Source organism: Dasypus novemcinctus, chromosome 23, assembly GCF_030445035.2.
Source record: "Dasypus novemcinctus isolate mDasNov1 chromosome 23, mDasNov1.1.hap2, whole genome shotgun sequence".
In the NCBI taxonomy this organism is placed as follows: domain Eukaryota; kingdom Metazoa; phylum Chordata; class Mammalia; order Cingulata; family Dasypodidae; genus Dasypus; species Dasypus novemcinctus.
Window position 1 is genome coordinate 62742423 of NC_080695.1, and position 19733 is coordinate 62762155.

Consider the following 19733-nt stretch of genomic DNA (forward strand, 5'->3'; position numbering starts at 1 on the left):
ACAAGACCTGGCATCTAATAGGGACTTCAAAAATATTTGTTGGAAGGCTGAATGAATAAATGAATGAATAGTATTAGCAGGAAATGGAAGAAGGAATTAAATCCCCCCAGATACACAGTTCTAGTCTTTTACTGGAAATCCTCCAGTAAAGGGGTTGGGAGAGTCATCCTTGGACAAAGCCATGCCACAGGACAGTGGAGCACTGCACTCATGAATGCAAGCCAGGAATTCCCACCTGCCCACTGCAGGAATGAAGGGCCAGCCACCCAGAGGATAAAGAGTGTGCCCATGTACCCTGCCCCTTAGGCCAGAGCCGGAATCACCACCTCCCTGCCAGCACCTTGCCTGCCGAGTCTCTGACACAGATAGCAGCACTGAGGAGCTGCCGCCAAGCAGTCTCTCTTAGTCAGCAAACTTGACCAGTGCTAAGTGAGTGCCAGAGCATGGCAGAGGGTAGCAGGAAAGGCACAGGATTTGACTTCAGAAGCCTGGCAGTCCAGAATGGGAGAGAAAACATGTAGAGAAAAAGAGGTATGGCAGGCCACAAACACATCATCAAAATTAAAAACCTGTGCTCATCAAAAGACAGCCTGCATCAATAAAATTGATTTAAAAAAATAAAGACAAATTGCAAAAGAATTAAGTTGGATCCCTATCTCATACCATACCTAAAAATCAGAGATCTATATGAAAGAGTGAAAATTAGAATTACCTTAGAAGAAAACATACAGGTAAATCTTTATGAACTTGTTTCTTTTTTTCTTTTAGTATAGTGGGTTCTTTTTTGTCTTTATTTTTTTAATATTACATTCAAAAAATATGAGGTCCCCATATACCCCCCACCCCCCTCAACCCACTCCTCCCCCCATAACAACAATCTCCTCCATCATCATGAGACATTCATTGCATTTGGTGAATACATCTCAGAGCACCGCTGCACCTCATGGTCAATGGTCCACATCAGAGCCCACACTCTCCCACATTCCATCCAGTGGGCCATGGGAGGACATACAATGTCCAGTAACTGTCCCTACAACATCACCCAGGACAACTCCAAGTCCCAAAAATGCCTCCACATCTCATCTCTTCCTCCCATTCCCTACCTCCAGCAGCCACCATGGTCACCTTCTCCACACCAATGCCACATTTTCTTTGATTACTAATCACAAAAGTTCATGAATAGAATATCAGTAAGTCTACTTTAATCCATACTCTATTCCTCCATCCTGTGGACCTTGGAATGGTGGTGTCCACTCCACATCTGTAACAAGAGGGGGCTTAGATTCCACATGGATGCTGGATGCAATCCTCCTGCTTTCAGTTGTAGGCACTCTTGGCTCCCTGGTGTGGTGGTTGACCTTCTTCACCTCCATGTTAGCTGAGTGGGGTAAGTCCTGAACTTGTATTTTAGTTTTCTAGGCTGCTCAAAGCAAAAGACCTGAATGATGTGGCTTAAACAATGAGAATTCATTTGCTCATGGTTCAAGTCCAGGAGAATGTCCAAATCAAGGCATCACTGAGGCACTGCTTTCTTCCTGAAGACTGCTGCCAGTGATCCTGGGCTCCTCTGCAACAAGGTAAGGTACAGGGAGCATCTGCTGGTCTGTCCCGTCTTTCTCTGCGGGGTTTTACTGCTCCCAGCTCCTTGCTTCCGTGTCTTTCTCTCTCTTTGTCTGAATTTCACTCTCTTATGAAAGATTCCAGTGATAGGATTAAGACCCATCCTGTGTATGGGAATTCTGCACATTATGCACAATTGTTTTGTAAGCTCACAACTTCTCTAAAAACAAACAAAAAACCCATCCTGAATGAGGTGGGCCACACAGTAACTGAAGCAGCCTCATCAATAGGTCCTACTTTCAAGGGGTTTACACCCACAGGAATGAATTAGATTTAAGAACATGTTTTTTTCTGGGTACATTCAGCTTCAAACCACCACACCAGGTTAGGCAATGCTTTCTTAGATAAGACGTCAAAAGCACAAGTAGGAAAAGGAAAAATAAACTGGACTTAATCAAAATTAAAAACTGTGCTTCAAAGAACATCATTAAGAAAGTGAAAAAGATAACCCACAGAATGGGAGGAGACATTTGCATAACACATATCTGATAAAACACTTTATCCAATGTAAAGTATATTGTATATTCCATATATATTTCATATATACTCCATATATATATAGAAAAAATAAACTGGACCTCACTGAAATTGAAAGCTTTTGTACATCAACGGACATTATCAAGAAAGTGAAAAGTCAGCCAAAAGAATGAGAGACAATATTTAGGAACCATATCTCTGATAAGGGTTTAAAATCCATATCCAGATTATATAAAGAACTCTGACAACTCAACAACAAAAGGACACACAACCAAATTTAAAAATGGACAAAGGACTTGAATAGACATCCCTCCAAACAAGAAATATAAATAGCAAAAAAGCACCTGAAAAGATGCTCAACATCCTTAGGCATTAGAGACATGTAAATCAAAACTACAAAGAGATATCACTTCATACTCACTAAAATGGCTATTATTTAAAAATGAAAAATAAGTGCTGACAAGGATGAGGAGAAATAGGAACCCTGTACACTGCCGGAGAGCAGGGGATGTAAAATGGTGCGGCTGCTATGGAAAACAGCTTGGCAGTTCCTCTAAAGGTTAAAAAGAACTACCAAATGACCTGGCAATTCCATGTCCAGGTATATACTCAAAAGAATTGAGAGCAGGAACCCAAATAGATATCTGTACTCCAATGTCCACAGTAACATTATTCACAATAGCCAAAAGGGAGAAATAAGCCAAATGACGAGCAATAGATTAACAGGTCAACAAAATTAGGCACATACATACACTGATTGGAATATTACTTAGCCTTCAAAAGCAATGAAATTCCAATACTTGTCACTATGTGGACGAATCTTGAACACATCATGTTGAGTGAATAAGTCAAACACAGATAACATATGATAATGTATGATTACACAGATTATGTGTGACAGATAATGTATGATTTCACTTATATGAAATAGCTTGTATATATAAACTCATAGAAACAGAAAGGAGAATACAGATTACCAGAGGTGTGAGGCAGAGGGAATGGGGAATTAGTGGGAAGTGGGTGTGGGGTTTCTGTTTGGGGTAATGAGAAAGTTCTGGTAACAGGTGGTGACAAGGGCAGCAGGACATTGTGAATGTATTTAATCCCACTAAATGGTATGCTTGGGAGTGACTGAGATGGGAAAGTTTATATTGTGTTTCCACAATTTAAAAAAAAGTAAGAGCACATACAGAGACAATTCTTACACAGGATCTAATAATGGAGGAGAAAAGAGTCAAAAGGATATTATTGGCAGATATGAAAAAATTAGAATATGGACTGAAAGCTTTATTATCTATGTTAAATTTCTTGAACTTGATAGCTGTATTTAAGGTGGTTATGTAAATGAATATCCTTGTTTTTAGGAACTGTACGTGGGAAGTATTATGTGTTCAAGAGCATTATATACACCATCAATTCTTAAATGTTCAGAAAATAGAAAGACAGAGAGGGAGAGAGAGAGATACAGATGGATAGAACAATAAGGAAAATGTGTCAAACTGTTTGAACTGGTGGATTTGTGTATCTTTGTGTGTGTGTGGGTGTGTGTGGTTTATGTTGGCGTTCCCTATGTATTTTTATAACTTTTGCAACTGTCCTGTAAGCTTGAAATTATTTCACAATAAGAAGTTGGAAAAAGATAAATGAAAGGAGGGGAGAATGTCAGCAAAAATGGGGGAGTTGGGACCTTTGACGGCTGTCCCTCCCCAGAAACACTGAAAAAATTGACAAAACCGTCAGAATCGACATTATCTGAACCGTGGAACATAGTCAAAGGCTTACAGCAGCCCAGGGAACGCTTAGCCAGGAGAAAAATCACCAAAACAGAGGTGGCGATTTCCCTTCCCCAAGTCCGTGTCCGCCCCCCCACCCCCCAGAGATAGTGCTGAAGACAGCAGCCCCCTTTCCTGGTGGGGGCACCTAGGTCCAGAGCCCGCCTTGTTCCCAAGCAACTGTGTTTGGCTGCTTTGACCCAACTGGGATTTCCCAAAGGACTACCACGAGGGGCATCCCTTGGTTTCGCCTAACTTGGAATTCTATCAGGATGAGGAGCTGCTGCAAAGTTCTCGAAAACAGCAAAAGTCAAATGAACAAGCTACTGGTGCAAAAAGTAAGTTTTTTTTTTGTTAAAATGGCAATATTTCCCACAACAATGTACAGATTCAATGCAATCCTTATCAATATCCTAGTGGTCTTTTTGGTAGAAATGGAAATGCTGATACTGAAATTTATTTGGGATTGTAATGGACCCCAAATAGCCAAATCAATTTTGAAAATGAAGAACAAAGTTGGAGGGCTCACACTTTCCAATCCCAAAACTTACTACCAACAACAGTAATCAAAGGTGTGGTACTGGTATAATGATAGTTCTAGCAACACAGTAAAATTAAGGCTTTAGAAATAAACACATATCTCTACGGGCTGATTTTCTTTTTTTTTCCTTTTACATTAAAATTTTTTTTTCTGATTTTCAACAAGTGTGTCAAGACCACTGTGGGGAAGGAATATTCTCTTCAAAAATGGTGCTGAGACAACTGGATAGTCACATGTCAAAAGAATGAAGTTGGGGAATCGGATTTGGCCCAATGGATAGGGCATCCACCTACCACATGGGAGGTCCAAGGTTCAAACCCAGGGCCTCCTAACCCATGTGATGAGCGGGCCCATGCACAGTGCTGATGCACGCAAGGAGTGCCGTGCCACACAGGGGTATCCCCTGCGTAGGGGAGCCCCACACGCAAGGAGTGCGCCCCGTAAGGAGAGCCGCCCAGCGCAACAGAAAGTGCAGCCTGCCCAGGAATGGCGCCACACACACGGAGAGCTGACGCAGCAAGACGATGCAACAAAGAGAGACACAGATTCTGGTGCCACTGACAAGAATACAGGCGGACACAGAAGAACACGCAGCGAATGGACACAGCAGACAACTAGGGTGGGGTGGGGAAGGGAAGAGAAATAAATAAAAAATAAATCTTGAAAAAAAAATGAAGTTGAACTAATACCTTTCACCATATATAAAAATTAACTCAAAATGGATTAAAGACCTAAATTTAAGACTTAAAACTATAAAATTCTTAGAAAAGAAATGAAAATATGGGACATTTCAAGACTTTGGGTTTGGCAATAGCTACCTAAATATTATACCAAAAGCACAAGCAAACAAAGAAAAACTAGATAAATTGGACCTTATCAAAATTTTAAAAAACCTTTTGTGCATCAAAGGTTGATCTGAGTAAGGGTCTACTATCCAGAGTATAAAGGAGTCTTCCAACTCAGCAGCAAGAAGACAAACAACCCAATTAAAAACTGGGGAAAGATTTGAACAGACATTTCTCCTAAAAAGATATGCAAATGGCTAACAAGCACATGAAAAGATGCTCTACATCATTAGAGAAAAGAAAAATGTCAATCAAAACCACAAGATACAGCTTTACTCCTATTAGTATGGCCAAAATATTTTTTAAAAAAGAAAAAAGAAAAATAAGCGTTGGCAAAGATGTGGAGAAATGGAAAGCCTCATACATAGCTGATGGAAAAGTAAAACGGTACATAGGTATAGAAAACAGTCTGGCATATCTTAAATAAGTTACACTTAGCATATAACCCAGTAATTCCATTCCCAGATACAGATTCAAATTAATTGAAAACAGGTAATCAAACATAAATTTGTACAGGAAGATTCATAGTAGCTCTACTCACAGTAGCTCAGAGGTAGAAACAATCAACATGCCCATCAATGGATGAATGGGTAATAGTGATACCTGCTACATCATGAATAAACCTTGAAAAAATTATGCTAAGTTACAGAAGCCAGACACAAGAGGCCACATATTCTATGATTCCACTTATATGAAATATCCAGAACAGGCAAATTCATTAGACAGAAAGCAGATAAGTGGTTTCCAGGGGCTGGGGGAAAGAAGGTATGGTAGTTTGAGGTACTTATAAACCTCAGAAAAACTATGTTCTTAGAGCTAAACCATTTCTGTGGGTGTTAACCTACTATAGATGGGACCTTTTTATTAATAAGGGTCTTTGATTAGATTACTTCTGTAAAGTGTGACCCAGGGTAGGTCTTAATCCTCTTACTGGAGTTCTTTATAATGGGATTAATAGAGAGAGAAACCCAAAGAAGGTGAGAAAGACAGACATAGGAGCTGAGAGAGAGAAGGCCATAGCAACAAAGAGAAATCCAGAGGAAACCAGAAGCTGAAGCAATGAATCCTGGAAGAGGGAGATCAGCAGATGCCGTTATGTGTGTCACATGACAGAAGAGTCCAGGATCACTGGGAACTGGTCTGTGGGGAGGAAAGTATCTTCTGATGAAGCCTTGATTTGGACATTTTGACAACCTCAGAACTGTAAGCTTAGTAAGTTAATAAATCCCCACTGTAAAAGCCAACCCATTTCTGGTACATTGCCTTTAGCAGCTTAGCAAACTAAAACAGAGAGTATGGTGAGTGACTGCTTAATGGGTGATGAAAAAGTTTTGGAACTAGACAATGGTAATGGTTACAAGCATTGTTGATGAACTAAATTTGACTGAATTGAACACTTAAAAATGGTTACGATAGTAAATTAATTCTGTTATGTGTATTTACAACTGAATACTTTTCAGACATGTTATGTTGGTTAATTTCATGTGTCAGTGTGGCTAGGTTATGCTGTCCATTTGTTTGCTTAAGCAAGCATGGGCCTGAATGTTACTGTGAGGATATTTCATAGATGGATATGATCAGCTGATTGCATCTATAATGAAGATAGGAGACTGCTCAGCAATGTAGAGAGTCTCTTTATCTAATCAGTTGAAGGCCTTAAAAGCCAGAACTGAGGATTTCAGGAATCAGAATTTCTGCCTCAACTTCCAAAAGCCAGCTTTCCCCTTGGAAATCCACATTCTAACTTCTAACTTCAGAATCACCTTTTTTTTTTTTTTTTAAAGTAGGTACCGGGGATTGAACCCAGGACCTTACATATGGAAAGTAGGCACTCAACCACTGTGCTACATGCACTCCCTTTTCAGAAATAGTGCAGTTTCCAGCTTATGAAATTCAGACTTGCCTGCCCTCACAGTCATGTGAGCCAATTCCTTATAATAAATCTCTTTAAAAATTATATTGGGAAGGAGCTGTGGCTCAATCAGTTGGGCTCCCATCTACCAGGGCCTCCTTGTGAAGGCAGACCCACCTGCATGCTGCGGAGAGCCACTGGCCCACAAGCGCCGTGGAGTGCCAACTCAACAAGGTGACGTGGAAGTGGACTTGGCCCAGTGGTTAGGGCGTCCATCTACCACATGGGAGGTCCGCGGTTCAAACCCTGGGTTGACCCGTGTGGAGCTGGCCCACGCGCCGCGCTAATGTGCGCAAGGGGTGCCGTGCCACACAGGGGTGTCCCCGCATAGAGGAGCCCCACGTGCAAGGAGTGCGCCCCATAAGGAGAGCCGCCCAGCGTGAAAGAAAGTTCAGCCTGCCCAGGAATGGCACCGCACACACAGAGAGCTGACACAACAAAATGATGCAACAAAAAGAAACACAGATTCCTGTGCCGCTGACAACAGAAGCGGACAAAGAAGAACAAGCAGCAAAATAGACACAGAGAACAGACAACTGGGGTGGAGGGGAAGGGGAGAGAAATAAACAAATAAATCTTTAAAAAACAAACAAACAAATAAACAAGGTGATGCAACAACAAAAAAGGGAGACAAGCAAAAAACACAGAAGCGCATGCAGTGAATGGACACAGAGAGCAGACAACAAGCAAGCCGCAAGAAGGGGGGAGTAAATAAAAATAAATACAGACACAGAAGAACACACAGCTAATGGACACAGAGAGCAGACAGCTAGCAAAAAAAAAAAAAAAAACCACAAGGGGGGGAAATTATATTAAAATTATGTATATGTATTTTGTACATGTATAAGATCTAATATATATGTTAAATATACATAAATACTTTATATTTTAATATTTTATAATATATGAAATACATTTTAATATATAATGTAAATACATATATTAAAATACATAGAATTTTTGTGTGCATAAAATACATATATATGTGTGCATTTATATACACATATATTTGGGAGTGTGTGTGTGCAAATATTCAATTTCACTGGAGAGCCCTGAGAAAAGCGGAGGGAATTCACCAGCAGCAGACCTCTACTACAAGAAATGTTAAAGGAAACCCCAGGCAGAATGAAAATGATACTAGCTGGGATTCTGAATCCATAAAAAAAGAAGGAATGACCAGATATGGCAAATATGTGGATAAATATAAAAGATTGTTTTTATTATATTAAAAATACCTTGAAAAGGTAAATGTTTAAAGCAAAACAAAACAAAACAGAAATTGTATTCTGGAGTTATAGCAAACACAGAAGTAAAATGATTGACACCAGTAGTACAAAAGCTTCTTATACCATATAGGAAGTGGGATAATAGCTTGTGACACATTAAAAATATACAAGTATGTGTATATATATATGTATGTATATTTTTATCACAATCTACTATAAATACATATACACTATCTATAAATTCCAGAACAAGCACTGAAAAAAAAATGTATGGCTAAGAAATCAATAAAGGAGGTTAAAACAGAATCATAAAAAAAAAATTTCAGTTAATCAAACCAAAAAAAAAGCAAGAAGGGAGGAAAAAGGGAACAAAAAACTGATGGAATAAATAGAAAACAAACAGCAAGATGGTAGGATTTAATCCAACTATACTGACAATCACATTTTGTTTTGTTTTTCTCTTTTTATTTTTTTTAAATGTTAAACATTCAAAAAATATAAGAGGTCCCCAAATACCCCCCACCCCCCTCACCCCACTCCTCCCACATCAACAACCTCTTTCATCATCATGGGACATTCATTGCATTTGATGAATACATTTTGGAGCACTGCTGTACCACATGGATAATGGTTTACATTGTAGTTTACACTCTCCCCCAGTCCATCCAGTGGGCCATGGCAGGACATACAATGTCCAGCATCTGTCCCTGCAGTACCACCCAGGACAACTCCAAGTCCTGAAAATGCCCCCACATCATATCTCTTCTTTCTCTCCCTACCCTCAGCAGCTACCATGGCCACTTTCTCTACATCAATGCTACAATTTCTTCCATTACTAATGACAATAGTTCCATAGTGTAATATCAGTAAGTACATTCTAGTTTATACTCTATTCCTCCATCCTGTGGACCCTGGGATGGTAAGTCCATGTGACAGTCAGGTCCTGAGGCTCAGCAGACTTGCAACTCCTACCCTCTGGTTTATTGGACTTACCCTGACCAGCTAACAGGGAGGTGAAGAAGGTCAACCACCACACAGGGAGCCAAGACTGCCTACAACTGCTAACAGGAGAACTGCATCCATCATCCAGGAGGAATCTAAGCCCCCTCTCAATACAGAGGTGGAGTGGACATAACCTGACAATCACATTAAATGTAAATGGTCTAACACTTTAAAAGGCAGAAATGATCACATTAGATTTTTTAAAAAATAAGACTCAACTATATATGATTTACAAGAAACCCACTTTAAATATAGACACAGACAGGTTAAAAGTATGGAAAAATATATACCATGTAACATTGATACAATGAAAGCTGGAATGGCTTCTTTAAATCAGACAAGGAAGATTTCAGAGTAAGGAATATTACCAGGGATAAAGGGGCTCATTTCATAATGATAAAGGGATTCAAATTTTCAAGAATACATAACTATCTTAAATGTGTATGCTCCCAATAACAGAGCTTTATTTAAAGTACATGAAGCAAAATATGACAGAGTGGGAGATTTCAATACCCCTCTTCCAATAATTGACAGACATGACAAAAAAAAAAAATCAGTAAGGATACAGAAGACTTGAACAACACTCTCGACCAACTTGGCCTAATTGACATTTATAGAACAATCCTCCCAACAACAGAATGCACATTCTTTTCAAGTGCACTTGTAATATTGACTAAGAAAGACCACAATCTGGGCTAAAAAAGAAGCCTCAATAAAGTTAAAAGGATGAAATCATACAAAGTAAATGGTTATTTGACCACAACAAAATTAAATTAGAAATCAATATCAGAAAGAAATCTGGAAAATCCTCAATATTTAGAAGTTAAATAATATACACCAAAATAATTCATGGGTCCAAGAAGAAATCACAAAGGAAATGATAAAATATTTTAAACTTAATGAAAATAAAACCACACATAAAATTTATTTGGTGCAGCTAAAGCAGTACTCACAGGGAAATTTATAGCATTAATTTTCATATTATGAAAGAAGAAAGGTTTAGAAACCAATGACTGGTAGAGGATATGACTGCAAAGGAACAGCATGAGGAATTTTTTAGGATGATAGAAAGCTGTAATGTATCCTGATTGTGATGTGTTTACACAAACCCACACATGCATTAAAATTCATAGAACTATACAACCAAAAATTAATTTCACTGCGTGTTAATTAAAATATAAAATTAACTTAAAATATCAATAATCTATGGACTATTATTCAGGCATAAAAAGGAATGAAATTCTGATACATACTACACCATGAACCTTGAAGACATTTTTGAGTGAAACAAGCCAGACAAAAAAGGACAAACATTGTATGATTTGTGTTATATATATGAATTATCTAGAATAAGCAAACACAGAGACAGAGAGTGGATTATAGGTTACCAAGGGCTGGGTGGTATGGGAATGGGGAGTTATTGTTTGATGGGTACAGAGTTTGGTTTGGAATAATAAAAAATTTCGGTAATGGATGGTGGTGATGGCAGCACAACAATGTGAATGTAATTAACATCACTGAACTGGTAACTTTCGTGTTATATATCTTATTACAATAAATGTTTTAAAGAAGAAAAAGAAAAATTAATGATCTATACTTCTACCTTTAGAAACCACGCAAAAAAGAACAAATTAAATCCAAAGTAAGAAGGTAAGAGCTAAAAATAAAAATAGAAATCAATGAGATAGAAAACAGAAAAACAATAGACAAAATCAATAAAATCAAAGCAGATTCTTAGAAAATATCAATAAAATTGCTAATATTCTATTTAGACAAATTAGGGGGAAAAATTAATCAATACCAGGAATTAGACAGATTTGACAGACATTAAAAAGGTAAAAAAGGAATATTATGAACAAGTTTATGCCAATAACTACAATTTAGATGAAATGACAAATTCCTTGAAAGATGCAAACTACTAAAGCTCACTTAAGAAGAAATAGATAACCTTAATAGCCCTCTATCTACTAAAGAAATTGAGTAATTAAAATCTTCCCTCAAAGAAAATTCCAGGTCCAGATGGCTTTTCTGGTAAATTCTACCATGTATTTAAAGCGGAAACAATACCAGTTCTGCAGAAACTCTCCCAAAAAAATTACAGGGGAGGGAATACTTCCCAATTCATTCAATAAGGTAAGCTTTACGCTTAAAGCAAAATCAGATAAGGGATTCAAGGCTACAGATCAGTATCACTCATGAAATAGACATAAAATTCCTTACAAAATTTTAGCAAATCAAATCCAACAATATATAAATAGTAACATATCAGGTGGTACTAACTCAGTGTGAAAAGGATCAGAGAGCATTTCCTGGAATAGATGACTTCTAAATGGAAACCTGACAGACAAGCAGGATGTCAATCAGTGGTAAGGATGGGGAAGAGGAAATGGTGGGGAAAAAAAACAAAAGAATACAAGAAGATGGAAGACTTATTCAGGAACAGGTAGGTGTGCTCAAAGCCTACTGGGACAGCTACATGGCTTCCAAAGGAGCTGGAAACAGTGGCAGACACAGGGCAGAGCCCCCTGGGGCCAAGTCTGTGCTATGTGACCCTGTCCCCAGGCATGAGCGATTGTTCCAAATTAGACACATCACCAAGCTGGAATAATCTGATCGCCTGCTCAAGAATTTGAAACTTGAATAAGACAGACTCCTAGCTGGGAATATGCTAGAGTCAAAACAGAACCCCTGCTACTGAAGTCCCCAAAACTGGCCACTCTTGCTCTTCCTTAGGATTTTCAGCAACTTTTTGGATCCTGTAAGCTGCCCCAGTGGCCTTCTTACAGACTTTTCCTTTTAGCTTAAATTATCAAAGAGGCAGTTTACGTTGCTTGCAATCAACAGAACACTACCAAGTTCAATGAATGCCATGACAGCAGCCAGAAGTTTAACTCCATGAAAGAATTCTGTCACTACACAAAAACAGGAAAACCCCTGGGCTAGACCCAAGGGTCTATGAAGGGCAGTCTGGGAATCAGATCAAGTTGGAAAGATGAGTGGAATCTAGATACCCCAAAGGACAGGTTCGAGAGGATAGAGTTTAAGGAATAAGGAAAGAGATCAAAAATTTCTGAACAGGGGAGGAACATGGTCAAAACAGTGTCACTAGGGAAAGAGATGTGGCTCCCGTCTACCATATAGGAGGTCCAGGTTTTGATGCCTGGTAAGGGCAAGCTGGCCCGTGCAGAGTGCCGGCTCACATGGGAATGCTGCCCGGCACAGGAGTGCCAGCTGATGTGGAGAGCTGGCGCAGCAAGTTGATGCAACAGGAGACAAAGAGGAGAGAAAATAAGAAGACGTAGCTGAACAGGGAGTTGAGGTGGCACAAGAGAGTAATCTCCTCTCTCCCACTCCTGAAGGTCCCTGGATAAATTCCCAGAGCCGCCTAATGAGAATACAAGCAGACACAGAAGAACACACAGTGAATGGACACAGAGAGTGGACAACAGGGGGGAACAGGGTGGGGGGGGAGAGGATATAAATAAAATAAATCTTTAAAAAAAAAATCCGTCTTACTAGAAGATTATATGGCAGTATTTGGTGGATGAATTATAAAATAGCAATATACTTGAACCTTCAGGGAGGCTGTTAATTAGTCTCGGTATGAAATCATGGCTATTGGAATGGCACACCCAGCCCTGTCTTATTCCTGTGCTTTTAGTTCTCACACCTAGTACCTAGCTTGGAACTAGCACTGAGTAGGCACTCACTTAAAGTTTGTTGATCAGATGGGCTGAAAAGGAAGAACTTACAAAACTTGATGACTAAATGCTGGGATCAAGGAGGGAAAGCAGTAAAGGTCATGGCAGTTTCAGCCTTAATTGGCAATTTCAACAGAAGTGCCAGAAAGTATGACAGGGTCAGGGGATATTTGGTGGGGCGGCGGGGTGGGGAGTGTAAATGTCATGTTAGATAAGCTATTTTGAGATTCTGGTGAAATATCTAGATAGGAGCCTCTAACATAAAACTAGAAAGAGTTAAGGAGAAGGGCAAGACTGGAGTGAGGGGGCACAGAGAGCAGGGTGAGGGGGAGTGAGAGAAGTAGAAGATAATCCATGGGTGGGAAGTGGAAGGTCTCCTGGGTTTGGTTTCCTCCACAGTAAGTAATAATATTTGTCAGGTACTGAACCAGGAACCAGAGGAGATGGCAGAAGCCATGGGAGCAAACGAGATTGCGGAGGAAAAACATCAGCAGAATTTGGAGTCTGCCACGCTTCTCTGAAAAGTCTCAGCTGGATTTACAGACTTGCACGTGAACATAACGACCTGCATATGAGAAGTGACACTGTGGTACCACCTGTAATAGGAAAAGTTTGGAAACCATCAAAATGTCATTCAATAAGGTGATGGTAGAATAAGTGATGGCACAGATATTAAATTAAAACAAGGAAGATCTATATAATATCTATGGATGTGAAATGGTATGCTGATATATGATACACAAGAAAAGCAGGGTGTGGAACAGACAACTGAGAAAGACTCCGTTTATGTTTAAGGGAGCATTAGTAGAAATAAAATCATACAGACTTGTACTAGGGTTTATATTACTACCTTTAAAAAGACACACAAGGGAAAAAAAAGAGAAAAATGAAAAATAAGAACCAAAAAAAAAAAGAAGATAAAAAGACACCTAAGAAACTGGTAACAGACTGCTTTTGACAAGGAGAGCTGGGGGACAAAGATGGGAGGGAGACGTTTTAGACTACATATTCTTGTCAATAATCAACATTTATCATGAACATGTAGTCATGATTTATGAATAAGCAAATAATTTGTTATTAAATCAGATTCCTATGGTTGCTTTAACAAATTACCACAAATTTGGTGGCTAAAAACAACAGAAAAGTATTTTTTTCAGTTTTGGAGGCCAGAGGTCTGAAGTCAGTATCACTGGGTCAAAATCAAGGTGTGTCAGCAGAGCTGTGCACCCACAGGAGGCTCTGGTGGAGGATCTTGTTTCTTCCAGCTTTTGCTGGCTGCTGACCTTTCTTTCCTCCTGACCGAGTCATTCCAATCTTCAAGGCCAGTACCTTCCAATCTTTTTCCGCCTCCATGGTCACTCTGCCTGTGTCCAATCTCCCTCTGCTTCCCTCTCATAAAGACACTTGGGATGGCATTTAGGGCCCACCTGGATAATTTAGGATCATCATCCCATCTCGAGATGCTTAATTTAATCATATCTGCAAAGACCCTTTTGCCATATGAAGTCACACTGACAGGTTCCAGAGGGGAGGACCCTTTACTTGGGGGGGAGGGGGGGTTTATTAGCCTACTACAGTTATGTTGATTGAGAGCTTTTTAGATGTTTATAGCCATAGGCAACTGTAGTAAAAAAAACACCTCCCCCTATTCCCCAAAAATCTGCTAAAACATCACTTGATGCAATGTCTCACCTATGGCCAGTCCAGTTTTCAGTAGGGGCAGGAAGAAATATTGTTGATTTCTTCTAAAAGATTCTGAGGTGGGGGGTTGGAACCTGCTCATAAGCCAGGAAGGGCAAGAACCAGTGGTTGTTCCCAGCAGTCAGTGGGGAGAAAGAGAATCTTAGTAAAACCTGCCTGCCCCGCAGGAGTTCTGATCCCGCCCTCACAGCCTTACCAGGCAAACCAGAGAACCATACCTCTCTTCAGAAAGAAGAGAGCGTCCATGCAATCCAATCAGGGCCTATTTTAGCTCTGAAACCAGAGCAAGCACATCTACTACTATAAATTGCAAAACCCAGATTATAATTTGACTGATTTTAGTTCTGATGTTAGGCAAGAGACCTGACGCTAAGTCAGTTGTAAAGCAAGGGGTCAAAAGAAAGCTGCACCGTGAATATGGTCATACTGGATTACACGTCAACAGTAGCCTTTTTTGTCCCCAAATTGCCTGCGTAACCAATTCATATGGCTTCGTCTGTAGGAAAATGCCTGAGAAAGTCTAACAAAGTAAGAAAAGTCTGGGGGAGTCCACTGATGCCAGAAGAGAATTCTTCTATAAAAAAGCCAACTTCCTTTTCCATATGTATGCAAGTCAGCCAGGAGCGCACCAAGGTGAGCAGCTTACCTTTATTCTGAGACAGGGCATAGAGGAGGCAGAGCACGAAGAGGGCGTGGTAATCATCATCCGGGCTGTCCAGGGCATGGTACACCATATCCAGGAAGGGTCTGGAAAAGAGTGGGGCCCGGATGAGCCTCCTAGTGTACCTGGGTGCACATTCAACCCTTCTACCTGCACAGGGGGCACTGACTGCTCTTGCCTCTTGTGGTTGAAAGCCCCACATACATTGACCCCAGAGTGCCTGGCTGAGCAACAGGCTCTGAGGACCCAAAGAAAAATAAGAGATCATGAGTAGCTGCTATCTACATGGGGAAGCCAACCTACCAAGAAACAGATCACTTGGTCATTCAACAATCACTCACCAGGGGCCCCAGACACTGGAGATACATGATACAAAGTGCCCACTCCTGTGGGGCTCACCTATCAGAGGGCAGAGACAGAATAAACAGATGCACATTGTTTCAAAGAGCAAAAAGAGAAAGAAGAAAACAGTCCAATGTGATAGACTAAATAATTTTAAGAATGTGGGCCCTGGAGCCAGACTGCCTGGGTTCAAATTCTCATTCTGCCACTTGTAAGCCTGCATGCCCTTTGGCAAATTACTCACAACCTCTCTATTTTCCCGGCTGTGAAATGGGATTATTGTGAGGATTCAATGAAACTAATGAATGGCATTTAACAGAGCCAGACACAGGCTGAAAAGTGCTCAATTCATGGAAGCTGTTATTTGATGCCTCTTTTTAATACTCTTAAGGCACTTCTTGATCTCATTCTGGCAGGGTCCCAGTCCAGCTATTTCTTGGACCAACTTGCCACAACTGGTAAGAACTGAAAGAGAGGCCTCTGCCTCAGGTGCTTCTGTGGGCGAGAGCTACAGAGCAGCTGCAAGTACGAGGACCAGCACATCCCAAGTGCTGCCCTTTGCAGTCAAGGGTCTAGCCTGGAAAGCCTCTTCAGCACGAGGGCAAAAGAGACGCACACACTGGCCTGCGGGCAGGAGGCTCTGACCCTGCGACCATCGGCAGCTGCCCCCTCTGGCTGGCAGGCTGAGGCCGAGAGAGCAGAGCCCCACAGTGAGTTACCGAGGGCTTCTGGCCCTGGAAGGGCGCCTGAGCCACCATCACGCGGGTTGCCATGGGGCGTGAACCTGGGTGGGGAGCAGGAAGGTGAGGCTTCTCACTGAATTACCTTTCATATTTTTTGAATTTTGAACCCCATAAATGTACCACTGATTCAAAATATTAAACTGAAAAACGCAAAAGAGAAAATAGTACAACTGTACTTGGCATAACATTTCAAGTAAATATGTGAACACAAAACAGGGGACATTTATTTCAGTCTCTTTCTCCTGAGCCCCACACCCTCCTTGCCCCAGCTCTGGCATCACTTTCCAGAGGTGTTGATGGTTTTGCCACGTGTAGATTTCGGTTTTTATAAGCCACAAATGATAGCACTTCCAAACTAAACAGCAGGATAAGGCATAAAACATTTTCTGGTAAATCAACTGCTTGGCCTATGGACTGTATTTTCGTTTGAAGATATTGAAAAACCATATGCCCACTAGTGGGGTGAGGGCTGAGTGGATGCACCATCTTTTATATAATCAAGTATTATTTAGCCATTAATCATCTTCTTTGATTAGTGTACAACAAAATGAAAAAGATGCTTGGGGTTTGATGTTAGATTTTTAAAAAGGAAGAATAAAAACTGATGAATGTAGTGGAGTCCAAGATACTGGGGGAGGAAGGGCAGAATTCCTAAAAAGAAGTTGTGGATAAAAAGCCTGGTAGGAAATAACCAATATGTTAATAACAGTTCCTTTGAATGCTGAAATCATGGAGACACTTTTCTTCTTTTTTATGTTTTTCAAGGTTTTTTACATTTTCTGAATGTAGATTAGTTTTATAATTGTTTTGTAAAAAGTTCTGTAGGAAGATGTTTTGAATAACATTTAGTTTCTTTGGGCTATATATGCAGATGTAACCCATAAAGTCTGACAAATATAAGAACAATTCTGCCTTCTAAGATGCTGTTTCTTTGGTCAAGCGGACCAATGCCAAGATCATGTCAAAGAGAACAAATTTCCACGCTCCTTCACTCCAGCACCCTCCCTGCCTCACTGTTGGAACTGTGGTAACAGATGGCAGTGGCGATGTTTCTGATTACCAGTAAACTTGATACTTTTGCAGAGGAGAAAGCAGTACTCCACCTTGGCCAGTCTCTTCCCTGGCTTTCGGTTTTAGTGGACAACAGTGATCGTGCCTAAAGATTCCCAGGCTGTACCTCCACAAGCCTGTGTGCAGTCAACTCAAGGGACCGGAATCAGTTTCCATTGTAAGTCAAATGGTAGAAGAGGCCAAAGTTACCCGAAGTTAAGAAACAATTTCAATTAACTCTAAGAAAAGCCCTCTCTTCACTAAGATTCAGAAAAAAAGAAGCATCAATCTCAACACTGAACAATAACATTTTGGTCTGGTTTTTTTTTGTCAATACACCAGTGTTTTTCTTCCTTCCTTTAGCAAAACCATATTACCCTACTAGCAAAATACGTGCCCTGTTTCTGTTTATTAGAGCTTAAGAAATTGAACACATCATGACTGTTCATTTAAAAGCATTGGTTAATATTCTTTAAGCAGATACATCTTAATTTGCGTAAGCATCCCCCACTGCCAGTCATTTGGGGTTTTACCAATTATTCCTATTCTAAATAATGCTGTGCTGAGCATCTAAAGGTTTTTGTTGTCCCTCCCTTTCTGTGTTTAGAATGATTTCCTTAATTTTCAGATTCGTAAGCTACATTTTTGCTGCCAAGCAAAATAAAAAAGGCATTTATAAGTTACAATTGATAGCCCACACCATGCTCCAATGTTTTTTATTTAACAGAAACTAAAAAATGTCTCCCTTGTGCATCTGCTTAAAATTAATTCTGTCTGTTAGAAAACTGAAACATATGCCAACCAAAGAGATAAACAAGATGTGGAGGGAAAAAATTAGTGTGCTTCAATCCTTCACTTTAATTTAGACCAATCAATAGGACAGTGTGTGTGTGCAGGCGCATGTGCGCACACACATATTCCTGCCACCCCATTCAAGGGTTCAGGAAGTGAATGCCCTGCAGGCTGATGGAGACACTGCAGAGGCTTGCTGTGCATTCAGTTCCATCACGGTAAGATCGGGCATCATTGTGGGTCTGACAAGTGGAGCCACTTTATAGGAAACAACCCTGAACAAAAGCCCTCCTAAGTAGTCACTGCAGCCTTCCACCCAATCCCACTCTTGAGGGCCTGGTGTTAGTTAGAGCCAGGTTCCAAGAAACATGGCCTCATGAAGGTCTGAGAGGATTTCGGTTCAGCAGGCTACCACTGAAATCAACAATCAGGCAAAAGGTCCAGGGTGGACAGCAGCATTGAATCACGCCAGCTGAGTCGGCGAGGGCAGGCTGGGGATGGTGGAGTACATGGAGTGAATGAATGAGAACAGGACACCAACCCCAGCCCCCAGGGGTTCTTTCTTTGAACCAGCAGAGCACTGTCAGGGCAGCCAGTGTCAGGCTGTGCCCACACCCTCTAGCTCGGCCCAGTCCCCAAGGGCTCTGGGAGTGGCGGCACAGGAAAGGAAGGGAAAGGAAGGACAGCCTGCCTCAGAGACAGAGGGGGCCATTTGGCGTGGCAGGAAGAGGCCCTGGCTTATTCTTAGCGGTCACCCTGGGCTGGGTGACGCTGGGTGACATGGCCAAAACGCTTGGCCTCCCACCACGATCTCCTGCTCCAAAGACTGAGCAGCAACCCCACCCTGATGGGCAGGCTGGCAGAGGGGCCCTGCCGCAGGCGGCTACCTGCTCCACTGCACACCCTCGCAGCCCGTGGCTGCGGCGCTCTTCTCCTCGTCTGTTGTGTTCTGCTCCTGCACGGAGGCACCGGCGGCCAACTCCGAGAGCTTGCGCTCCATGATCACCATTTCTATCTCTGGAAACAAAACGGAAACAGGGATGAGATCAGACAGCTTTGCAGACCTATACTAAATACATACTCGTGCTCAAGAATAAGTTGCATAAACTGAGCCTAAAAATGTCTGACAAATGTTTAACAGAGGCAAAATCAACCCCAGCAACACACTGGGGGAGAAATGAAGATGAAGGCCAGAAGCCCTCTTTCCATTCATCTCAGCAATACCTAGGAGTGAGGTTTTGACTGAGTTTTACAAGAAAACATAAATTGCTAGAATTTATTTAATTTCAGGATCAAAAAAAGGCATTTATTTTATTGAAGCCATACTAACGTCCCAGAGGATTTGAGG

At 40.9% G+C, this 19733-nt stretch overlaps 1 protein-coding gene across 8 annotated transcripts in view; it reads right to left on the reverse strand.

Moving 5' to 3' along the window:
• Positions 1–19733, reverse strand: part of CLEC16A (C-type lectin domain containing 16A) — a 224021-nt gene that overhangs the window by 140866 nt on the left and 63422 nt on the right. For all 8 annotated transcript variants that reach the window (XM_071211365.1, XM_058286468.2, XM_058286469.2 and 5 more), the window contains exons 11-12: positions 19273–19402; positions 15444–15544 (exon numbers count right to left, since the gene is read on the reverse strand). In XM_071211365.1, coding sequence (XP_071067466.1) covers positions 15444–15544; positions 19273–19402 — 231 coding nt within the window. The remainder of the gene's footprint in view (positions 1–15443; positions 15545–19272; positions 19403–19733) is intronic.